This window comes from Coffea arabica, chromosome 7e (assembly GCF_036785885.1).
Source record: "Coffea arabica cultivar ET-39 chromosome 7e, Coffea Arabica ET-39 HiFi, whole genome shotgun sequence".
Taxonomy (NCBI): Eukaryota; Viridiplantae; Streptophyta; class Magnoliopsida; order Gentianales; family Rubiaceae; genus Coffea; species Coffea arabica.
Genome location: NC_092323.1, coordinates 16,944,129 through 16,968,060, shown reverse-complemented (window position 1 = coordinate 16,968,060; position 23,932 = coordinate 16,944,129). Strand labels below are relative to the sequence as shown.

Here is a 23,932-nt window from a genome sequence, read left to right as displayed (position 1 = left end):
AATGCCTTTAGTTTCTTGTTTTGGTGTCTGTTTATTTAATTTCATATCAATTTAGGAATTTCAAGTCAATTTCCAAATAAGTTTCAGTTTACAATTGTACTTTTTTAGGAAGTTTTGCAATCTATAAATACTAATATTATGGTAGATTATTACTTGAAGAATTGAGTCGAATCGAGTCTTGAAGAATGAGTTGAGGAAAAACCTTTAAGTTGAGATTGTGAATTGTTGTAAGCAAAAGATTACAACTTGATATTGTTATTGTTGAGTTTTGAATTAATAAAATTGTTGAGTATTTGTTTCTGCATTTATTTTCCTCTTCTTTCTACGTATTTTTATTTGTTAAAACTACTTCCGCCGTGCCCCTTTTTTTTGTGTGTGCAAACAAGTGGTATCAAAACCCTAAACTTTGATCCTAAGACTTGTTCGTGAAATTGGGGCACAAAATTAGAAGATTTATTGTTGAAAATCGAAACACAAAATTGGTTCTAGTTGTGGTAAATATTTGAAAGAAATTCTACTATAGCTATTTATTTGGTGCTTGGAATGGACAAGAATAATCAGACAAAATTAAGTTCATTAATGAATTTGAATTGGTTACAGTTTATCGAGTCAAAAAGTTAACCAGGGCACAGATGATTGATGAATATTCTTGTCAAAGGGTAAATTGATTTTTGATCCTATTTATCCATAGCATAGAGATTTGGTTAATGGTGAAAATTTTGGAATGATGACTACTTATATTAAATATTGATCTAGTCATCTGCGTTGGAGACAACCAATGAAAACATATCTTTGGCAATGCAATTTAGGATAGATTGTTTATGCATATTGTGCAAAATCGATGACAAAAGAAGAAAGTAAAAAGAAGACAATATTGTTTTTTCAAATTATGAGAAAATCAATGTTTGAGATGCTTTTTAAGAAGCTTATTCATCATTCTCATTTGCTTCACATTTTTTGGCAAGATATTTTTGACTTTATGGTAGATATGGATCCTCATCATGGTTATGTTCCAAATTTTGATAATACCTGAAAAGTAGATTTTAACGAAGACAAGTATGTAGATGATGAAGAAATTTATGAAGATTTTGAATCGGTTGATGATCTTCAGTTGCAGACATCGTTTGGTGCAATTTGTGATGATGATTTTATCAATAAAGAAGAAACTTATGACAAAAAAAAAAAGAAAAAGAATTGTTTGATGAGGAAGATAAAGAAGAAATTGCAAAAATTATATCTGCACATGAAGATGAAGAATTTGTGACTCAAAAGGAAGTTTCATGAGTGTGGTTGAAGGAAGAAAGTGAATTTGCTGATGAAATTGAAATTGTGATTGAAAATTGTGGTACTACTAAAGTTGACACAGTTGTTTGTGTGAAAAAATTAAAGGAAAAAGATACTGATGTTAAAAACTTTGGTGGTGGAAATTATGATTTTCTAGTCTTGGGAAGTTTTCTAAGTGACGTAGATGAATTAAATTATGGAGTGTACAATTAAGAATGGATGAACATGTTTGAGTTTTTTTGACAAAAGTGACCAAGCAAAGAAATTGTTCGAGAAATACAAGTTTTGTCCATTGCCACATGTAAAGATAAAGTTGAAGACTAATCATAAGTTGGGGTTGGATATTGTGTTTACTACGATTGAATTTTTCATGGAAATTCAAACTCATGATAGAATTGGAAATAACCACAATGCTGAGATTAGTTTAAGGAAAGAATGATGGAATTGGACTAAGCTATTCTATTTGTTTATTTTCTAATTCTTTTAGTTTCTTGTTTTAGTAAGAACTTAAAACCTAATAGTTTAAACTTTTGGGTTAGAGTTGGTTTTCTAATTTACATATTGGATTTTTTGATGAGCTCTTTCGAGGTGTTTCTCCCAACACATCATTAACTAGTTTCAAAGCAAATTTTACTAGCTTATGACACAACTTTGTGCCTACTCTATATATAAAGGAGAAATTACATTGGTCAAAAAACTCCCTCAACTCTTGTATATCCTCCAGTACCACGGCACAATTCCAGTCAATGCAGGAGCCTGTTGTAATGCAGTCTATCTCACTTTTCCAGTCAGACTGTATTTCGATCTTCCTCCAACTTGCTTCTTTTCCCAATTGCATAGGTATTCTGATTGCCAGGGCCTCCTCTAGTTTTGGGTCTCCTATCTTTTCCTCCATTATCCTCCAAACTTTTAAAGTCTCTTCTTTCCAGTTCCTAGCTACAATTCCTTTTCCTGTTCTGTTCATTTGTGAAGAAATTGCACCATCTGTGTTTATCTTATACACACCCTCCATTGGTGGTATCCATCTTCTAAGTTGCTGATTGGGAATTGTTTCAGCAATTCCTTTTCTGCCTTCTTGTTCCTTAGCTTCCTTGAATTCCATCCATTCTTGCTGAGCTTTTCTCACAATGTTGATTTCCTCCATTTTTGAATTGTTGAACCTGACCTTGTTCCTTGCTTTCTCGATTTGCCAAAGAATGGTGATTGTTAACTATATGTGCTCCTGGCCATTAACTCTTTGCGTTGCATCTAACAGTCATTCCCACCATCTCCAAAAATTTGCTTGTAGGACTATTAACCCATCCCAGTTGAGTGGACTGAGTTTCCAAATCTTTTTGGCATAATCACAATAAAAAAAAGAGGTGTTCCAGAGTGTCAATTCCATCCCCACAGCTTGTACATATATTGCGTCCTTTCCCTATCCTTTTGTGCACCACTTCATTAACTAGAAGACAATTCTGTAAACATTTTCGTATAAAGTGTTTCAATTTGTGTTTGACGTTTGTTCCCCACACAGTCACACTTTTTTCTACAAGCTCTTTTTTCTGTTATGGTTACTTGTCTGCTCCTTGATCTGCACTGTTTTTGCAACTTGTGCCACCATTTCCCTTGCTAACACGTAATCAGATTTCACTATGTACACTCCAGTTTTGGAGTTGTTCCAAACTAGTCAATCCCTTTTCTGGTATATGCTGAGTGGAATGTTTGCAATCTTCTGAGCCTCCTCTTTGCTAAAGATTCTGTTTAGTAGCTCCTTGTTCCATTGTCCCTGTCTAATCAAATATTTGACATATTGGACCTCAGCTTGTGCTGCTCTATTTGGTCTCACTTTCCCATTTCTTGAGTTTGGTATCCATCAATCATGCCAAACTAGGGATGGGTACGGGTCGGGTACCCGCTCCTAACATGATTTGGTTGACCTGACCCTAATATATCGGATCAGCCATTTTGCGACCCTAACTCACTCCTAATGTCTTTGAGTACCCGAGTAATGTGCAGGTACTCGAAAAAAGGGGGCGGGTCATAGGATACCCGTCCCTAAAAAAACTATTTTTCAATAAAAGAAATTGCTTTCCACTTAATATCAACATGTTTTCCAATAAAAAAACCTGCTTTCCAATTAATATTGATGGAAATATTGTAATCAAAGTCCATACATCACCATTCTCACACATTTCATCCAACAGTTAAACAGATCTCATAAATTTTGTACATATTAGAATTATAATATCTAATAGACAAAATGAAATTTCTTGATAATTTTGAATACATCACTGTTCTCACACATTTTATCCTTCTACAAAACAACACACATAAGAATAATAAGTTTTTGGCAACTTTCCCAGCTTCCTTAAGGATGTTATGGTGCAAGACTGCATTCCGAATGAGTTGACGGTGGAATCAAATCCGGAAAAGAATTGAACAAAGCTAATTATTTTTAGAGAAAGTATAACCAAAATAATCTTGAAAAAACTTCCTTACATCTTTGGAATAGACCTTATGGCATTAAAGGTGATAAAAAAGAAAAATAAATTTTTTGCACTAAAATAAAACGACAAATTTAAGAGATATAATTGCAATAAAATATATCAAATAAATAAATAAATGAAAGACACAAATATTTTAATTATCTAGCTAACAGAAAATTGGAGCTCAAACACAAATCTTTGATTGAATTGATGAAAAATTTGCAGGAAAGATCGATGGAGGTAGAATAAAAATAAAAAGAATAAAAGGGATGAACAATTTTTATGATAGAGTTTTCACAAATTTTTCTTCGTTTTGTTCATTTGGTTTAGGCTTTACCGAGAATATTCGCTTTCTTCAGACAAGATGAGGAGAGGCGGATCAAATGGGATTAGAATATGAAACTGTGAGCCACTTCACTTACACTTAGGATTAAAAATTATAAAATTGTAAAATGACCCTAATTTTTTGATATTTATATAATATACCTTGCGGGTCGGGTACCCGCGAGTTTTATATTTTTGATCCGTATCCGTATCCATATTTTGCGAGTACCCAACCTCATCTGCCCCGCTAAGAAAAATCAAATCGGATATCCTATATATTTCTCACATCGGATTGGATCAGGTTCATCAGGTTTCCAGATCGGCGGGTTTTTTTGCCCACCCCTATGCCAAACTATGATAGTGCTCCCATCTCCAACTTGTTTGTGATCCCATTTACCAATAGAAATCTGGCACTTAGTAGACTTTTCCATAAGTATGAAGCTGATTTAGGAGCTTCCCTCACCCAATCTTGTTCTCTTTTCAAATATTTTGCTCTAACTACTCTACTAACAAGCATATTTGGATGTACAATTATTCTCCAAAGCTGCTTTGCTAGCAAAGCTATGTTGAACATCTCCAAATCTCAAGTCCAAGATTTGAATTATGAACTTGGTAGTAAGAAAGATTCTAAGAACCCTTCCTTGACCATTGAGCCAACCCCTAATGGTTCAATAAATAAGGTTAAAAAATCGAAAACACTATATACATACATATATACGATAAACACATAAATATAAACATATATAAATACACACACACATATATATTGAATTGAATCAAATCAAACTTTGAAATTGTCAGGCTTGATTCAAAATTTTAGGCTCGAATCCTATACAAGCTTAAAATTTAAGCTGGAGTTTGATTCGAATATTCGGTAGACTTGAATTAAATATGAGAGCTAGAGATTTTATTAATTTTTATATTTATTATTATTTTAATAATAAATGTATTATTACATATAAAATAGTTATATATATTAAATAAAAAAACTTTATTCGAGCGTTAACGAGCCAGATGTTTACAAGTCCAGATTCGATTCGATATGTTAAACAAATCCTAAGATTGATTTGAATTCGAGTTCAAGCTTGTTCAAAATCGAATTCAAATCTAACATTTAACGAATAGAGCCAAAACTATTCATTAACAGTTTGGTTTGTTTACAGTTGTATGTGTGAACGCATCATGTTGGTGTTTGTTTGCACGCATACACGTCAAAAATGCACCTACTTGTCTATACACTCAAAACTATTAAAACCATTAAATATTTGCAAACGTCACCTTCCATGCGTGGACTACAATTTAACACTTTCCATCCATGCATATATCTATTATTTCATGTCTTCGTTAAAGATAAAATTTTTATACTTATCCTATTGAAAATCTAAAAAAAAATTCCAAATGAGGAAGAAAATCTGAAAAATATTTAGACAATTAAAAGTTGCCATATTGATATTAGCCTTCTTTATTAAAATGTTTTGCTCCCTCACAGCTGCATCTTGGCTCCGCTACTGCATGCCTATATATATTTGCCTCTAGGTTCCTCAACCTTTCACCTACATAGATATACAGCATCAATATTTCAAAGAGAAATGGCTCAACGAATTCCATATCCACCCTGTTTTTCCGGCTGCAATAAACGCGAGTGTTGCACCCCCCAGGTTAGTCAACCGCTATTCACAAAAAATGCTGCTAGACTCAAGCACCAAGAATTGGTATCTTGGGTTGTAGCAAAATCCTTTGGCTGGGAGTTTCTAAGAAAGAGTTGAAAACTCTTCATTTCTATTGAAATGATTTAGTAGTCCCAAATCACTCCATCTTCTACGCTTGATTTATCTCAACAAATTCGTCAAATAATAGTCCAATGTCCCCCCCCCCCTCCCCCCAAAACAACCAAAAAAATGATCCAATGTTTGTCAAATACTTCATATGTTATTTGATTTTAATATGATTCTTTGAGAATGAATAGATTCTTGATTAACAAAAAGCATATACCAAACTCAAATATTCTGATATAAATTTCAGAATTTTCTCTGCTGATCATCATCATCATCTTCTTCTTCGTCTTCTTCTTTTTTTAAAAAAAAAAAAAAAATCGCCACCCCATAAAGTTTTGCGATCTTGCCATTTGGTTTGGTTTTGGTCTCCAACATCCTTCTTAGTACTCAATGGAAGTTCTAAACAAATATTTTGATGCAGCTTACAAATATGAGTGGCCGCCTGAATTGAAGGGAACGAATGGACAGCATGCAAAGGCAGTAATCGAGAAAGAGAACCCATTCGTCACAGTTGTGCCTGGTCATAGTCGATTTATACTTGCAGATTTTTGCTGCAATCGTGTTTTTGTTTTTTTGGATGAAAATGACAATGTCATTGTGGGCCCCCGGATTGGATAAGAAAATCACTAGAAGAAGAGGCAAAGAGGAAGCTACTCCAATGGTTGAAGAATGAAAATTTAGCATGATTTTATAATGTCATGCATCCAACTCTATCATCATTAAATAAAGCTTCCATAAATGTTTGCTTCAAAGCTTTCACAGCTGCTTCAGATTTTGTAGCCATGTGGTTAATTACTCTATGTGGTGCATTACAATTTACCCCAAGCATTTTAGTTTTTTTTTTTTTTTTTTATAACCCATGTAATCCAAAGGCCAAATTTCAATGCGTGAGGTTTGTTGGCAAAACCCCTCAACCCCAAGATGTGGCTTCTGAACCAAAAAAAAAAGGTGAAAAGAATTGTACAAGAAGTAAAGTTAAAACATTATATTAAATCCTTTACACAAATTTAGATTTTAGAAAGGGGAAAATGATAGGAAAAAGCCTTGGCAATTTAGAACAACACAAACGTGAAGCAATATAAACACCGACATGCAAAAAGCTCGTATAAATGCAATATGTCAATAATTTAGATCATAAATGCATCAGGTCAATTTTAGCACCCCAAAAACAAAATTTTTTGTAGGGTATGTGTCAAGTACTACACACAATTCACTATTTACCCCAAAAAAAAAAACACACACACACACACACACAAACACACAAAATTTACTAGGAACCATCTCTGGGGAGCTTAGTGAAATTGTCAAAAATCTCAGAGGAGGTTTATGAAATTATCCCTTTCATCAATACATTTCTATATAGTACACGGATCAGAATGTGGTAAAGTTTTGTACAAAGGTTTTATCATGAAATTAGTAGGAAAAGATAGATGAAAAAAAGCTTAGCAATTCCAATATCTACTAAGTCAAAAAGCTGCTAAAGTAGTCTAAACTAGAGTTCTAATATCATGTAGCTCTCCTTCTAGTTAGCAAACTCAGTATTGTTATTATGACTTAGCCAGATAATTATGAGGTTCCTAATTCAACTTCAAACTCTCTGATTTCTTGATGCCTAAATACTTCCTTGGGTATATATATGTATATGAAGAACTTCTTATAGCTTAATTTAAGATCCACCAAATCACCAACATTTTTCCTTAAAAAATTTATATTTTCTGTGAATAGATTTTTTAATTACTTTTTTACCTCTCATACATCAAATTATTATAGTATATATATATATTTTTTAAAATACTTTTAGAAAATAGCAATTCAAACAGATGTCAATTTTGGGACTTAGTTATTAACCATCTACGTTGCGGGTCGTCAGTCATATTGGGTTATAATTGTTTCCTCCGTTGAACAATTGAAGTCATCATGTACAAAGTTAACTGGCGCAAATGCGTCATGATACGACGTCATACAAAATCAAATTTGCTGAAATCTTCTTATGTTTTTTTATGTGAAACACTATAGTTATGATAGCGCACACAATAATTATTATTACCAAAATTTGTTTTTTTATACTCTTCATATAGCAAAAAGAAGTTTCTTTATTAATTCTCGTGCTCCTATCCCTCCCCAAATCCTTTCCACCTCCAACTGTCAAGTCCGAGATTTTTTTTGTCAAACGATAACATTTGTATTAATTTAAACTTGATAATACAAGTATACTTTACAAAAGGGGCAAATTGCTCTCATAATCCTTTGTGCTGGATCTTTTATCCGGTTTGAAAAATTTGTGTTTAAGGTTTTGGATCAAAGTTGTACTCCTGATTTACATATTGGACTTTTCAATGGGCTTTTTCGAGGTATTTCTCCCTAACAAGTGATATCAGAGTTTCTCATTGTGAGACTGGCCTACTCATGGGCAAGTGAATTTGATGCGAGACGCGGAAGCTACTTCGGATCTAGAGGAACACGTTGACGATTTGATGGAGTTGAACCCGAACTTGGACCACTCAAGAACAGATTCAACAGTAGAGGACGCCACAATCAAGTGTGTGTGCTTGATTGATAAGTCAAGAGCAACCTAGGATTAACTCTAGGATGTTCAACTTAGCTTTTTCAAGCTAAGGGATTTTTGCCACAATGAATGGATGAAATTCTGGAATTTTTATTCAATAATCTCAAAAACTGAATGTAACATCCGACTTGAGGCTATTTATAGCGGTGACGAAGACCTAATAAACTGGAAAAATAACAAGGAAAATTCGGCCAGCCCCTTGGGCCTTCCCTTGGCCGAAACTAGCCCAACTCAGCGGAGCGCATTTTCAATTGTAAGCAACACTTTAGTCGTCTTGCAAGGATCTTCCAACTCAATCCCTTCAATGGGCGGTTTCTCTTGGGCTTGGACGGCATGAACCAAGGTTTGAAGCGACTCCTTGAATCTCTTACCTCGTGCTCGTGTCACTGGGTCTTGGGGCACCTTCACAGGGTCTACTGGAGCACCATGGGTCTCGTGCTCAACCGCATCAGAATTTTTCTCGAAATTGGACCGGTGAAAATTTTCTTCTTGAAGATGGATCGAAATGCCAAAGTGCTAAGAAGTTTGGTTAATGTTGGATCAAGTACGCCATGAGTTTGGTAGAGGGGCCGGTTGGTGTTAGACAAAGGAGCCAAGCATTGGCAAGCGTCCAAAAATTCAGTTTGGATCTTGAAGAAGAATGAGTCCATGATTGGGAGAAGAAATGATCTTAGATGATAAGGTGGGTTTATGTTGAGTATTAAAGTGAGTTCGAACAATAGATTGTAAACTTGGATTTAATGTGAGGGGTTACTTATAAAGGAGGAAATTTGTTAGGTTTATGAGTAAAAGACTATGTTTCATATTTGTTCAAGAGACGAAAAAAGAGTGGTTAATATGTAAGTATGGACCCGAGACCTAACAGTTTAAGTTTTTTGGTTAAAGTTGGATTCCTGACTTACATGTTGAGTTATTTGATGGATTCTCTCGAGTTGTTTCTCCCTAACACATCATTAATTAGTTTCAAAGAAAATTTTGCTAGCCTATGACACAACTCATTGTTTGCTCTATATATAAAGGAGAAATTGCGTTGGTCAAAAAACTCCCTCAGCTCTTGTATATCCTCCAGTACCATGGCACAATTGCAGTCAATGCAGGAGCCTATTGTAATGCAGTCTATCACACTTTTCCAGTCAGACAGTATTTCGATCTTCCTCCAACTTGCTTCTTTTCCCAATTGCATAGCTATTCTGATTGCCAGGGCCTCCTCTAGTTTTGGTTCTCATATCTTTTCCTCCATTATCACCCAAACTTTTAAAATCTCTTCTTTCCGGTTCCTAGTTACATTTCCTTTTCCGGTTCTGATCATTTGTGAGGAAATTGCAGCATCTGTGTTTATCTTATACACACCCTCCATTGGTGGTTTCCAGCTTCTAAGTTGCTGATTTGGAGTTGTTTCAGCAATGCCTTTTCTGCCTTCTTGTTTCTTAACTTCATTGAATTCCATCCATTCTTGCTGGGCTTTTCTCACAATGTTGATTTCCTCCATTTTTGAATTGTTGAACCTGACCTTGTTCCTTGCTTTCCAGATTTGCCAAAGAATGTTGATTGTTAACTCTATGTGCTCTTGGCCATTAACTCTTTGTGTTGCTTCTAACAGTCCTTCCCACCATCTCCAGAAATTTGCTTGTAGGTTTATTAACTAAAATTTAACTACTCATAACAAGAAGAATCATTTAATAAATTTGTAAAACCAAATTGCCTTGTCTATTCTAAATCATCATCTCTGACTCAATATCATCTCAAAGGTAAACCACTGGAAATTGAACGGAGACTCGACAGTAAATTACAGGTGAACTCGTTACACTATATTAATTTGTGAATCAACAAGCTAAGTAACGAATAGACACGTAAAGAAAGGAACTCTAGAACAGTCACATTTCCTTTGTGCCAAACCATTTGAGTAATCTATTTCAGCTTTGTGTTATTTACCATTTTTGTTCTTAATTTTGGGCCGCAAAGTTTTGTTTTTTCTTCCTCCTAGGGGATAATATATATTCCTTAAGCACACCTAAACTGTGGTAAAACCATCTTTGTAATGAACAATCGAACAAATGCGCAATAACCAAACAAATTACAGCCTATAATGGTTTCTTACATCGGCGGTGATCCAATGCCGGAAATGCCCCTTGCAACGGCCTCTTTCCAGCTGAACATTCTAGAAAAATTTGAACTCCGAAACTGCGGCAAAAAATAAAATGAAAAAGAACAGAAGAAGATATGAAGCGATAAATCAAATAGTAAGTAATTTTGGATTGAGCAAAAATAATTAATTATTGATTAAAACTACCAAAAAATTCTTAAAAATTGAATGTGCTGACGAACCAAGCGGCTTCCATCTGCGCATTTTAAACTATTTGAACTCAAACCTATGAAAAATTTTTCGGTTTAGAGGTGTGAAACGGGGGAGTTGAAAGCGAGCAACGGTCTCCGGCGGCGTCGGACGGGCTCATGGAAATCCGGAGGTTTTTGGGAGGTTCAAGGCAGTGAGCGGAGCAGCGACAAAGAGACGCCTTGTTGGGTACCGGAAATTACTGTTTAGTGACAAGTCTTTGCTTGCTTGGCATGTCTACAATGATTCTGGACAGGCGGCAGCAGTTTCTGGAACAAATTGTAAAGATTGGAAATGAAGGCGTAATTTCTTAGCTCATATGCTACAGCCCTATAACCACGCCTTTCTTGTCACGAAGGCTCAGTAAGTACAGATGCCATTCCAAGAACACGCCTATATGAGTCGGGACATTAGTTTGACACTTCCATCTGTTGGCGTCTTTGTTTGACATTGCCTATCTACCCTGCAGAGCATAGACCGCAACAGATAATACTTATTTACTACGAATCATCAGATGAAATTTTTGGTGTCACAACAATTGGACTCCTCACGCTATGCTTACCATTATCCTCAACCCAAATAACTGCACCATATGTAACTTGGTTATTTTCGTCAATCTTAGCATGTATGGTGAGGGAATAGCTTTGTTTTTCATACATTTTTCTGAATACCAATGTCTTCGGGAAGACGGTGAGGCGGTGTCACTTTTGCCTTATATGTTGCTGCCCCATCTCCAACATTTGTGACAATCCTTTCAAATTTTTGAGTTGATGCATTAGTCCCATAAGTATACAAGGAAACAAAGGAAGGATAGTTTAGCTCAGATGATGCCTTTGAACAATTGTAACTGGATCTTGTTATGGTGCGAATTTGCTTCCGAGTGTAATTAATTGAGCAGAGCAATTCTATGTAGTCTTGTGCTGTAGCGTCGTATATAAGGCCAGGATCCAGTGCACTGTTCGGATTGACTTGTCCTGCTCCCATGGATAGAGGTGAAGCAATTGGGTTAGTGAAGCCGTTAATCTGGCGGATAGGATTTCCAGTATTGTCCAAGGGGTTTGCTGTGGTTACCATTGCAGAGCGAATAGCTGCTGGACTCCAATCTGGGTGTGCACATTTAAGAAGTGCTGCAATACCAGCACCGTGAGGACAAGCCATGGAAGTACCGGAAATAAGATTGAAGTCATCTGAGTTGGACAAGCCAATTTTGAAGCCAATGTTGGATACGCTACCATCTGGTATCCAGGCTTCAGCACGGTTCATTTGCAATAGTCGTCCTCCATATTGCTCCTTCATAAAACAGCGACCGTGTTTAACAAAGAGACAGAAAAGAAAAAAAAAAAACTGTGGGCTGTAGAAGAGGGGGAAGAAATCAAGAATGGCAGTTCGTCTGCAGCTTTTTGCTCCAAGCAGGTAAATACTAAATATAACTCTTTCTTAACTACCCAGAAAGATGTAGTAATTGTGAGTGAAGAGTTTCTTAATTGGTGATGTTTAATTTTTGGTGGGGCGCGGAAATGTTATATTTGTCAGTGTAGCAAACATGGTTCAAAGTCGTGGTCGCGGTCACGGTCGCGGCCCGGAACGTTCCACATCGGTTTCGGCATATCGGTCGCGGTCTCGGTGAGACGCAAATTTTAAAGTATTTAATATTCTAAAAATTATTAATAATATAAAAAAATATGCTAAACAAAAATAATAAAAAATAGCAAAAGAAATGGCCAAGTCAATCCGTCACGGTGTAACTCGGCCGATTTCTCGTCTTGACTCGGGATAACTCGGAGTGACTCAGTGTGACTCGGCCGAGTCAATCCGTCGCGGTGACGTCTCGGCCAATTTCTCGGCGAGTCAAGTATCTCAGTATCGTTTTGTCACGGTATCGTATCGGTAGGGTCGAGACGGTGACGACTCGGCCGAGTCGTCTCGATCTCGGCCGAGACTTCGAACCATGGTAGCAAATGAAATGATTTGGAGGTTTTGGAGGCATTTCTCATCAGAAACAATTTCTAGACTCAGTACAGAATCATTTAACAAGGCCCACAAGATTGATAAAGATGATGGTGGTGGTGGTGGCTGCCTCAAAACTCGAATTTTAAAGCTTGTGTACCCACGGCGGAGCGCCACTGCTGTGCTGCAGAATTGGGTTGAGGAAGGCCGCGGACAGGTCTCATTCTCTGAGCTCCGTTGCATATGATATCCAGGCTACTGCTGAAACGGCAGCGTTTCAAGCACGCCCTGGAGATCCTTCATGCTTAATGCTTTTACTTCTTGGGCTTTCTTGCCTTCTTGTTTCTGTTCCCATTTTTTCCCTTTACTTGTTTCCCTTTTTTTTATTTTGTACATTTCGTAATTGTGGTGTCAATGTTGATGCTTTTCCTAGTAACGCAAAATTTGGAAGAATTGAAGCTGAGATTGCTAGATTCTTGGACGGCTTTGGTGTAATTAAACATGATTGAAAAGGGAAAATGAGTTTCTAAGTTTTTGGTTTTACAGTAGATTCTCTGCTGTTCTGCAATTTCTAGATTCATGTTTGTGGTATGGCCGGTAGAACTTTGCTGCTGGGATGGATTACCTGTATGATAATCTTGACAGATGCTAATTTCCTTGGCTTGGATCCCTTTCTGCACATGAAATACAGACATGAAAGGTTGCTTTTGGTAGTATTTGCAGGGTGAATGCCGAGATTGAATTTCATTCTTTGACCTTTTACGCGTTGCACTAAAATGCTTAAACTCAGTGAAATGCAATCTCTTTGTTTGAGAGGTGATTTTGGTGGTTGTAGTGGCACTGATGCTATACATTTACTCTGATTTTCATGTTAATGTGAGAGTACAAGCGCAAGAGACAGGCTATGTATATTTCTCTTTTTCCCTATTGTGGGGTTTAAGTCAAAAATTCGATGCAGAAAGTAATGTTGTTTGGTTTTTTATCCTTTTGCAGATATTCACATGAATGGAGGCTAAAGAAAGATCTCGAATGTCTGCTGCTGATCATGCATTGAGGCTGGAATTGACGATTAAAGTGCACACTGTATGGGAAGTTGAAGAGTATTTTGAAAATTTGCTTGACACTGTTTCTAAGAAAGCTGCCAGTCTCCCTCTTCTGCACTCTTTATGTTAAAGAAAGGTCCACTGAGAAGGCTGAGGCTTTGATGCAGAAGATGAACAGCTTGGGACTAATTGTAAACCCTCATCCATATAACGAGATGATGAAGCTTTACATATCAACATCTCAACATGAGAAAGTGCTCGCTGTCATAGTGCAGAGGAAACGAAATCGAATACAAAGAACTGTTGAGCTGTTGAGCATGCTAAATTACAGAAGTACTGATCGCTGCTGCAGCTCTTCCAACTGGTAGAAAATCATGGCATTTCAGCCTTGAACACCTCGAGAAGCTCTGACACTATAAGAGAGACTTCAGCGCTTGCGAAACATTTTGGGTGATTCGATCATGTATTGGCTCCTGCATGAACACATTCAAGTCACATATCGGGCTTCTAATCTAGTAACCTTGAGATAACAAATCAGTCATTACGATTTTACCTTTGCCGTAGGTATTTCAAAACTTGAATTTGTTATTGTCTCGAACAAGAATATATATCTGTCATTAGAAGGAAATATCAATAATATGTGGTCACAACTAATAAACTCTGCAAACGTCTTCACTCCATCGAGAAAAACTAACAAGAAATGACTATATATGCCATTATGAGCCAAAATACAAAAAGGTGAATAAATGAATCACACAACCACTGGGCCAATGGCTCAGTGGCCACCAGGGAGGGATTAAGTCCCTCCTTGGGCTGTTGGTGAGGGTTCAAACCTCACCAGCAGTGAAAAAAATCTAAGAGTTGTGTCATAGCACTCCCTTGGTCTAGTTGGGTCTGTATACCCACTAGCCCTTATAACAGTCTCCTTAGGCTCCCCCTTCCCCCTAGATTAGGATAGAGTAGGTTATACACATGTATCGTTGCTGACAAAAAAAAAAAAAAAAAGAATAAATGAATCACACACCGCCAAGCTAATTCAGAAACCAGTTCTTCTGGAGCATCAGGCAAGACCTAAGCAAGGATATAACCATTTTCAGTTCTGATGAGTAACTTCAGTGGGAATAGTCATTCGAATGATACACAAAAAACTAATTTAAATAGAATAACCTTATCTTCATATGGGTTGCAATGATCATTGAACCATAGCCTCAAGACCTCCTGGGAAAGATTTAGTATTAAAATATGGGAGTCAGAATGCTATAACATCTCCAAGAGTGCCAGTATAATCTTGTATTAAAGAAAAAGCAAGTTACATGCACGACATATATATATAGGCACACTTAATTTGGGACAAATGACTTCTATTATTGGAATGTTGATTTTGCTTTTCGGATTTTTTCACCTTCCTAAGGTTTTGCTTTTAATTCCAACCTTTTTCCCCCCTCAAGGCATTACCTTGTCAACATTTTCTGGTTCAAGGCCATTCCAAAAGCGTTCTTGATAAGAATGACCAATCCAATATCTACTCGAGTCTGGAGTATGCACCTTCAAAAGAAAATCAAAACACAAGACAGTGTTATAATTACACATGAAAATGTGTGAGAGGAAGTGTAAGAGAGAGAGAGAGAGATGCACAGGACACACACAAACACAAGCACTTTCACAAGCAGAGAGAGAGAGAGAGAGAGAGAGAGAATATCATTTACCTCATCAACTAAAAGCACAGTACCATCAGGTGCTTTTCCAAATTCATACTTGGTGTCTACTAATACGAGGCCATGTTTCATTGCCACGTGCTGCAGTTAATTATGGGAAAAAAAATGGATAAGGAAAGGAGAATTTATATGCCAATAGCAGCTCCACTTCACCACCCCTTGATCATGCTTTCATTTTCTCAAATACTTCCTAGTTTGTACAAATGATCACAATGCTTAGAATTCTTAAGGAGGTAGTTCTTCTAATAAATATCACAGAGTAAGTGCTTCTCCATCATCATTAAATTAGAATGTAGAAAAACTGCTTAATTACAGGACTTCGACATGATTAACCCTAAGTTGCAGGCAGAAGGCTCATGTCAACTTGTGTAACTACTATCAACGAAAAATGCATGAGTATGTACCATGCCACAACCAAAAAACACTACATGAAAAAAAAAAAAGAGACAAATTTCCCTTAAGAAAAGCCAAAACTTAACTACCTGACCATATTCAAATAACTGTAGTGCCCTCTTACTTGCACCCTCGTAATCTGCTCGAGACATTAAACCACGTTGAATTATCTGAGATACAAAATTTTCAACACATATAAGCAGTATGATCTATTATTTGGTTACGACTAAAGAAAAGGAAAACAAACAATGCTCATTAATATGTTGCCCAAATTGAGGGCAAAACTGAAATTTTTTTTCACAATGTCCCGCACAACATTATTAGCAGGTGCATTGTACAGATAAAATAGAACTTCCATATGTAGGGTGCTCAACTTGAGATAGACCTTTTTTTATGTAAAGCAAGGCAATTCATTCAAATGCAATTAGCCATTATTGTCTCTACTTTATTACACTAAAAATCAACGGAATATATACACATGCCTAATGAATGACAAGTTCTATTTAGTAAATGAAAACCTCATCCGGAGTCACAGGAACATCATGATCTGCAGCTTTAGTAGTAGGTGTGAGAATATTTTCTGATAGCTTTTGATTTTTCACCATTCCTGTTATACATTCATTGAAGAATCATAAAACCAAAAGTTACACAGAAGATGGAATTGACACAGTAAGTAACATGTCACACCATCAGGAAGTACATTGCCACAGTAATTCCGAACTCCCTTTTTGTAGACAGTCCACAATGATGTATCAGTGCTTCCAGTCACATAACCCCTAACTAGAAAAAGAAAACAATCAACAAGTGAATTAGTTTGTCACTCAATATGGAAATGAGAGCCACTTCGAGTCCAAGACTACCATATAGTATCATACTGTTACACAAACACGTAGTTGGAGACAAAAAAATTTGCAGAATATTGCATATAAGGAAAAAATGTGTAAAAACTAAAGGTAAAAATATCTCACCAACAAATTCAACAGGAAATATTGAACATTTCTTTGCGATGGTCACATTCTTGTCTGGTGCAGACACAACTGCATTTGGAACAATGTGCTGAGTTTTATTAAACCACCACAAACTTGTCTCATTAAGCACCTGAAACAAACACTCGTTAGCCTCAACCAATAATACGTATTCTTCTGCTTTAATCAAAAATTTTTCTGTATGTTTAGAATCATGTACCTGCCCCTTGAAGGGGATTGAAGCAAGAACTCTGTCAAATGCACTTTGCCGATCTGTTGTTACCAGCACAAGATAATTTCCTCCATCATAAATGTCCCTAACCTTCAAAATGAGTCAAATGATCATTTGAGTATCAACTATACGAAAAAACTGAAGAGCAACTATGTTATCAGAGAATCCGTCGATTCTACCTTTTCACCCCCAAAAACAATCCAGCAAAGCATTTCCCACCACCCCCACCCCCGGGCCCCCCGGGGGGCCAGCCGCTGATGAAGTGTTCAACAGGGTTAACCTATCTTTACTCTCACTCGCAACAACCAACACACAAAATAAAATTAAAAAAAAAAATCTTTGCAGCTCTCCCAAACTAAATGACACGCTTTTCTTACTCCCTTTTCCAACATTCATCAATAAGTGAACTAAGCATAGCAACAGAGACAAAAGGTAAGATATATGATTATGCGCCTCATAAAGAATACAAAGTCCATCGAGATACAAAAAATACAAAAAAGTACAATTAAAAAAAAAAAAGAATCACAAGATTACCCTGAACAAAAAATCGAGTAAAGAAAGAATTTTGGAAATAGTTACCTTGCCTCTGGTTTTGGATTTAAGACCAGGAACGGTTAAATCAAGATGGGTTTCAAATAAACAATTGTTTAATGAGCTATGGATAGCATTCAAGACTTCATTTCTGCGTTCACTTGTTTTCAAAGACTCAAGAGAAGGTGGCGGTTGGTGCTGCTGGCTTGATGACATTGATGCAGAGATACAAATTGACGGAGGAAGGCACTTCTTGGATTTTGTTAGAATGAATTTACGCAAAGAAGATGACGAGAGGGATGAAGGGTTTGAATGGTTGATTGGTATGCATTTTGGCTTGAGAGTTTTGGATGGGTTCAAAACTCCTCCTATACAATTCTGGGCCATTTTCTTTTCGAAAGCGACAAACTCCGAACTCTGAAGTCTCAAGCTTCTTTTCTTTTGGAGGGGTTTCCGTTTTCAAACAGGTCTGCAATAATTGAAGCAACCCCTGAAAATTTATAGCAGTCTGAGGCACCGGAAGCTGCATCAAGTCCCAGACAAGAGGGTGCAGATATGTCAGGATTTTGGTTATGTGATTTGAATTAAAGGAATGATTAATCTGGAGGTACGATTAGTGTACCTATGGAATGTATGGACACAAAGTGCAGGTACGATTGTTGAACCTATGGATGTATCCTTCTTGTAGTTACTAGCACAAGTCTGTGAAAGTAGGTATATCATGAGTTGTCCATATTTATCTTGGTGATACTTAACCATAATTCACACACATTTCTAATAGCACCTATAAAATTCTTTACACAATGTAAAAGGATCCCACAAAAATGGAAAAGATACATACCATATTTCCCAACAATACCCGCCTTCTTAGTTCTCTTAGTCTGTAAAAATTAAACAAGCATGATGAAACTAGAGCTACAAAATTAATTTCGACAAGATTAACAAACAAAAAACTTATGACAGAAAGCTGCAATCAGCAATCTATGGACAAAACCATGACACTATTTTTTTTTTAACAAACGACCATATAACATATAATAACACCACAACATGCTACAGCAAGAATTTCCCATGATTCATTTCCTTACCGCCAAAAATACTCCGGACAAAAACCAATCACGAAAACTCTCCAAGCTAAAACGACCACATCAAGAAAGCACCTAAAGTTGACTCTTTAATAATCTTCCAGATTTTAAATACAGATAATTACTATAAATTTTTTGAAAGTTCCAATCCAAGAAACTTCAGCACCTAGTGAAACAACAAATATAGTTTCCCTCCCCCCGACCCTATTCGCATTGGCCATCTTAAAAACGGATAAATTGAAGATAACTGAACAAAGAAAGACAAAATCCCTACACTTATCCCAGCAAATGAACAAATCATAATAGCACTAACAAGTAATTAAGTCGAAAAGGAAGAGGTTAAACTTTCGATTTATTAACCAAATCCTGATAATAATCAGAGATATTGAGAGCTAACCATGTTGAAGAGCTGGGAAGATTCACCGCAGAGACGAGGGCTTTTTTCTTTCAATAGGAAATTAGTTCGACCATTTAGAGGGAAATTCTTCTTGTTGAAAGCGTCAGAATCAGCTCACTGACTTACTACCTTGATTCACTCCCGGACTACCTTGTTCAAGATGAGAAATAGGAGTAGCTCGACCAACCCTTGAACCTCACCCTCGGAACGAAAGCAACAGAGTCAAAGCTGCGGTAATGCCCAGTCTTTCAAAAGAATCACTCTCCCGTACTCTCTGTTTCTGGGTCTGCTTAGCTAATGTAGGCGTAAGGACTTTTGATCGGATACTTCTATCTTTGCAGAAGGATGAAGCAGCAAAACCCTAGACTCCATTTGCAGTCAGATAAAACCCCAATTGTTTGGCTAATTAGATTTTATCGGCCGTCCATATTATCGAGTTAAACCTTATTTTGGGCCGTCGCAGTTTGCCCGATTTTGTTAGTTGCCCCGAACTGGAGGGTGGCTCGTTCTTGTTTGTTGGACCTATATTCTCCGCCAGCGGCCGAAAATTTCCAATCGGCATTTGCCATTTCCACTACGCGCTTGATTTGATCTTTCAGTTTCATCATTTGTGACCCAAAAAAAAAAAAAAGGTTATCATGTTACTTTGCATATTAAAGGGATGGATTTTGAATGAGCTTCCCAGTTAATTGATATATGTTGTATTTGTTTTCATAATTAATGTGTCTGTAATTCGTGTGCTATGCAAAAAGATTACAATGACAATTATATGTTTTAATTTGAAAAAATAAAAAATAAACAATCATTAAAAGATACAAGTTGTAAATTTGATTTATCCAACAAAAACAAGCTGCCATGAGACTCTTAGAATTTGAAAGTGTAATCCTATTTCTAGTTAATTATGTTTTAGTTTAGTCTTTTGTAGATCATCTGGAGCAGTTTAGTACGTGAAAATGTTTTAAATTGTAATGCTGGTTACATGGTATATTTTAATAATGGTATCTATGGTAACAAACAAGTGCTCGTATGAATTGACTGATAAAAGAGAAGCGATTGTAAGTAGGAAATTATGAGTTCAAAATCTTCCATTAAAGAAAAAGGGTGCTCATATAAGTTTGGTAAGAATAAATGTCTCCAAATTGTGCTCATATAAGCTAGGCAAAATATTTTCTTTTGTAACTTTAAAGTTTCCCTTTTGGAATCATCCTTTAAAGGAAAAAAAGAGAACATACACAACAATCTACATCCATTGGAACGGGCAATCTTTTTACCACTTGATGCCTGCGAATTTGCACCAATGGAAAGCTGATAGGGATAATTTAAAGGTAGTCGGCAGCAGTCTTTTGCGCCTTTAGGACTTCATGCTATTCACCGTGATGGCCCATTAAGCCTTTTTCGTATGTTTGTCAGCATTATTGTCGGAGTGCTCGATTCATGTCACGCTACTATTTTTTATACTTAGCTTTATATGTCTCCTAGCTTAAGTAACAATAAACATGAATATGCCACCAATTTAACATATTGGTATCATATAGGCATATATATTTTGGGATCTATATCTTCGCGGGGTGGCATCTTGAGATAATAATTGATTTACACTTTAGCTTGAAGATTTATTGAAGTGAGATTTGGTGGCGGAATTATAAATCTAGTTTGAGAAGATGAAATGCATACACATATAAACTTTGGAGCCAATATAAGATTTTTGAAAATTTCTAAGAAACAAATAGCTATATATACATATATATATATATATATATATATATATATATATATATATATATATATATATATAAGCGTGACTTTCTAGAACTTAGGGGAGCAAATAGTTAGACATATACAAAAAAAAGGGAAAATCGCCAATTTAGTCCCTAAACTTTTTTTTTCCGTCAATTTAGTCCCTATATATTATTTCTAGCCAATTGGATCCCTAAACCTATATATCGGTTCCAATCAAGGATCTTTGCAGCGGCGCCACCGTATAATTTCCATTAGGTTCATAATCGTGCAATACAAAAGGGGCATTTTAGGGAATTCCATTCTGGCGCCTTTTCCAATTAAAAAGTAAATCGATGTAAAGCCCAAATCTAGGTACTACCTCTCTTGCACCAAAGAGAGCTGTCCAATTTTTGCAGACCCGCGTAGAAAAAGCACTGTAATTCAATGCATTCGAGAAAGAATTGGGACAAAGCATCCTCAAGCTCAGCCAGTGATCAATTTATTAACACCGTCAAAGGATCAAATGGTTCAGAAACAGGAAACTCGATTTATGAAGGAAACGAGAAATACTACAGTGGAGACAACATCGTGCGATGCTATTGCCAAGAACAATGCTGAATTGTGACTGCTTGGACAGAGGCAAATCCATCAAGAAGGTTTCATGGTTGCAGAAATTATGGGGTAATTTTTTTGTATGTGCATAAAGTTTAGAATTTGTTAAAATATTTCTTGTCTTTTAACTATGAAATGGTGGTAAATGCAGAAACGTGGTGCTTGCAGATTTTTTTTGTGGTATGATCCACCCATACCCCAAAAGATGAAAAATATAATGGGTGCACTTTTAAGGGACCTGAGAAGTGTTGAGAGAGAAAACGCAGCATTATTGATTGAAATGAACAAGTTGAAGGCAAAAGTGAAAATATTGTTTATAATTTGTATCTGTTTTGGCGTTTTACTTGTTTTTGTACTTGGAGGCAAGGAAAGGAAGAAACAAGGTTTGCTGGAATTGAAGATGTTGCAGTAGTTTTGAAGAATGTATGGAATTGTATGGTTCATCTGTACTTTAAAATGAAGTAAATACAATTGAGTTTTCATCTATGTTTGACTCTGTTTTGCTTCTGGATTTGTTATTACTCTGTTTTGCATCTGGATTGCTCATGTAAGTTTCTGTGACAAGTTCAATGTTATGCTGACAATGTTGACTGAAGTGGAAGAATTGCAGAAGTGATGGCCATTAAAAAATTGGGTAAACAACAAAAAAGCCCCCTGTGGTTAGGCAATCATACATAAAAACCCCTTGTGGTTTCATATCATACCAGTCGATACCCCGTGGTTTGAATTAACCTGAAAAGTGGACGGAAATCGTCAAATATTCGGCGTGTGTCTTAAACGAACTGCAAAGGCGCGTGCATATGCGAAAAACAGATTTCCACCACAAACTTTCACCTGATATGCCTATTTTAGCCTTCACTCTTTAATAATAAGAGACCAGCTTCCGTTTCTTCTGAGTCTTCATTCAATCTGTTTCCAGATTATTCATTAACTACTATAGACACCAAATTTTTAGTGTATTTTTATTTACTGTTATTTTTATTTTTCATGCTAGTTTTTATTTACTTTTAGTCTTTTATTTTTGTTTTAAGTCATTTTAGCATAGAATTTATTTTTTTTTAAAAAAAAAAAGAGGGAAACCCGCAAGCGGGTTTCAGGCTATTTAACAAATTACTTAAAAAAAAAAAATTTTTTTTACATGCAAGCTGCGTTGAGTTGCACATGCCCATCGGAGGGCCCTAGGATGCCCAGCAAACCTCCCCTCTCATCCTCACCCTTCAGGTGAGGGTTTGAGAGTATGTGTTTGATATAAATAGAACAGAAACGCAGCTTTTAGTCATTTTACATAAGGGGGAAACCCGCAAGCGGGTTTCAGGCAGGCTATTTAACAAATTACTTAAAAAAAAAAAAAAAATTTACATGCAGGCTGCGTTCTTCAAAAGGGTATTTTCGTCTATTCACTCAGGAAACCCGCAAGCGGGTTTCAGGCAGGCTATTTAACAAATTACTTAAAAAAAAAAAAATTTACATGCAAGCTGCGTTCTTCAAAAGGGTATTTTCGTCTATTCACTCAGCTCCGTCTGTTTTGCCGATTTCCGTCCACTTTTCAGGTTAATTCAAACCACGGGGTATCGACTGGTATGATATGAAACCACAGGGGGCTTTTATGTATGATTGCTTAACCACAGGGGGCTTTTTTGTTGTTTACCCTAAAAAATTGTTGCTCAGTCGAGTCATTTGCTTTCTTATGCCCTCCGATTCCTTATTTAACACGATTTGCTTTGATTTTATTTAGCAGATCATCGACTCAAGCCCTGGATTTTGTCCAAGACATTTTTTGTTTTCATTTTGGATTTTTGGGTGTGTATTTATCGCAGACTTGTTTCGTTTACTTTTTAATTGGAAAAGGCGCCAGAATGGAATTCCCTAAAATGCCCCTTTTGTATTGCACGATTATGAACCTAATGGAAATTATACGGTGGCGCCGCTGCAAAGATCCTTGATTGGAACCGATATATAGGTTTAGGGATCCAATTGGCTAGAAATAATATATAGGGACTAAATTGACGGAAAAAAAAAGTTTAGGGACTAAATTGGCGATTTTTCCCAAAAAAAAACTTCGAAAATTCTTAGAATCTTAGGGAAACAAAGTCTGAATTTCTAGAACTTGGACGGCAGTGGTCTTAGTTTCGTGTTTCATGGTTAACCATGCAAAACACGGTTTGGGCCCCTTAGAAATTTAGTCAAACACATAGTATCAAATTATTTTGGCACATGATGAATGAGTAGAAATATAGGAGAAAATTTGAGCATCAAAACGATTAAAATTGGCAAATGTTATTTGAACTCTCATTTTTGTTAATCACACTTCCACATTATTTTTATCATATAGTTTTTATTTATTGCAGGAATACAATTAACAAAATATGGAGTATAAATAAAATTTCCCTCAAAATTTGTTGTGAAGATAAATTCTATCTATAAAGTCAACCTCCCTATTTATTGTAATTTGAATAAAGATTTTTGAACCACTATTATGATGATACCTAAAAAGGATAGAGAATTAATACACTATAAGTGCATTGATGTATTAATAGCAGTATA

The 23,932-nt window shown here is 36.2% G+C and overlaps 2 protein-coding genes and 2 long non-coding RNA genes across 5 annotated transcripts; 2 read left to right on the top strand and 2 right to left on the bottom strand.

The window, feature by feature from the left end:
- The first annotated feature begins 5,564 nt into the window (after positions 1-5,564).
- On the top strand, positions 5,565-6,527 carry LOC140011508 (uncharacterized). The gene is made up of 2 exons (XR_011818694.1): positions 5,565-5,734; positions 6,273-6,527. It is a non-coding gene; the product is annotated as an uncharacterized lncRNA (long non-coding RNA).
- A 4,873-nt stretch (positions 6,528-11,400) lies between these two features.
- LOC140011271 (subtilisin-like protease SBT3) lies at positions 11,401-12,045 on the bottom strand. Its single transcript, XM_072060047.1, has one exon. The coding sequence runs from the start codon at positions 12,043-12,045 to the stop codon at positions 11,401-11,403; it is 645 nt and encodes a 214-aa protein (XP_071916148.1).
- A 1,672-nt stretch (positions 12,046-13,717) lies between these two features.
- On the bottom strand, positions 13,718-19,441 carry LOC113701914 (phosphoribosylaminoimidazole-succinocarboxamide synthase, chloroplastic). Of its 2 annotated transcripts, XM_027222815.2 has the most exons (15): positions 19,058-19,441; positions 18,417-18,456; positions 18,198-18,277; positions 17,624-18,098; positions 17,033-17,134; positions 16,816-16,945; positions 16,535-16,627; positions 16,366-16,454; positions 15,937-16,017; positions 15,446-15,535; positions 15,195-15,284; positions 14,907-14,957; positions 14,764-14,810; positions 14,293-14,350; positions 13,718-14,212 (listed from the first exon to the last, which is right to left on the bottom strand). In XM_027222815.2, exons 4-15 carry the CDS (start codon positions 17,960-17,962, stop codon positions 14,153-14,155), a joined length of 1,230 nt encoding a protein of 409 aa, XP_027078616.1. In that variant the 5' UTR covers positions 17,963-18,098; positions 18,198-18,277; positions 18,417-18,456; positions 19,058-19,441; the 3' UTR covers positions 13,718-14,152. The 2 variants fall into 2 exon arrangements, with proteins under 2 accessions (XP_027078616.1, XP_027078617.1); XM_027222816.2 differs by lacking the exon at positions 14,764-14,810.
- A 1,959-nt stretch (positions 19,442-21,400) lies between these two features.
- Positions 21,401-21,872, top strand: LOC140010886 (uncharacterized). Its single transcript, XR_011818066.1, has 2 exons — positions 21,401-21,457; positions 21,540-21,872. It is a non-coding gene; the product is annotated as an uncharacterized lncRNA (long non-coding RNA).
- The last annotated feature ends 2,060 nt before the right edge of the window (positions 21,873-23,932 follow it).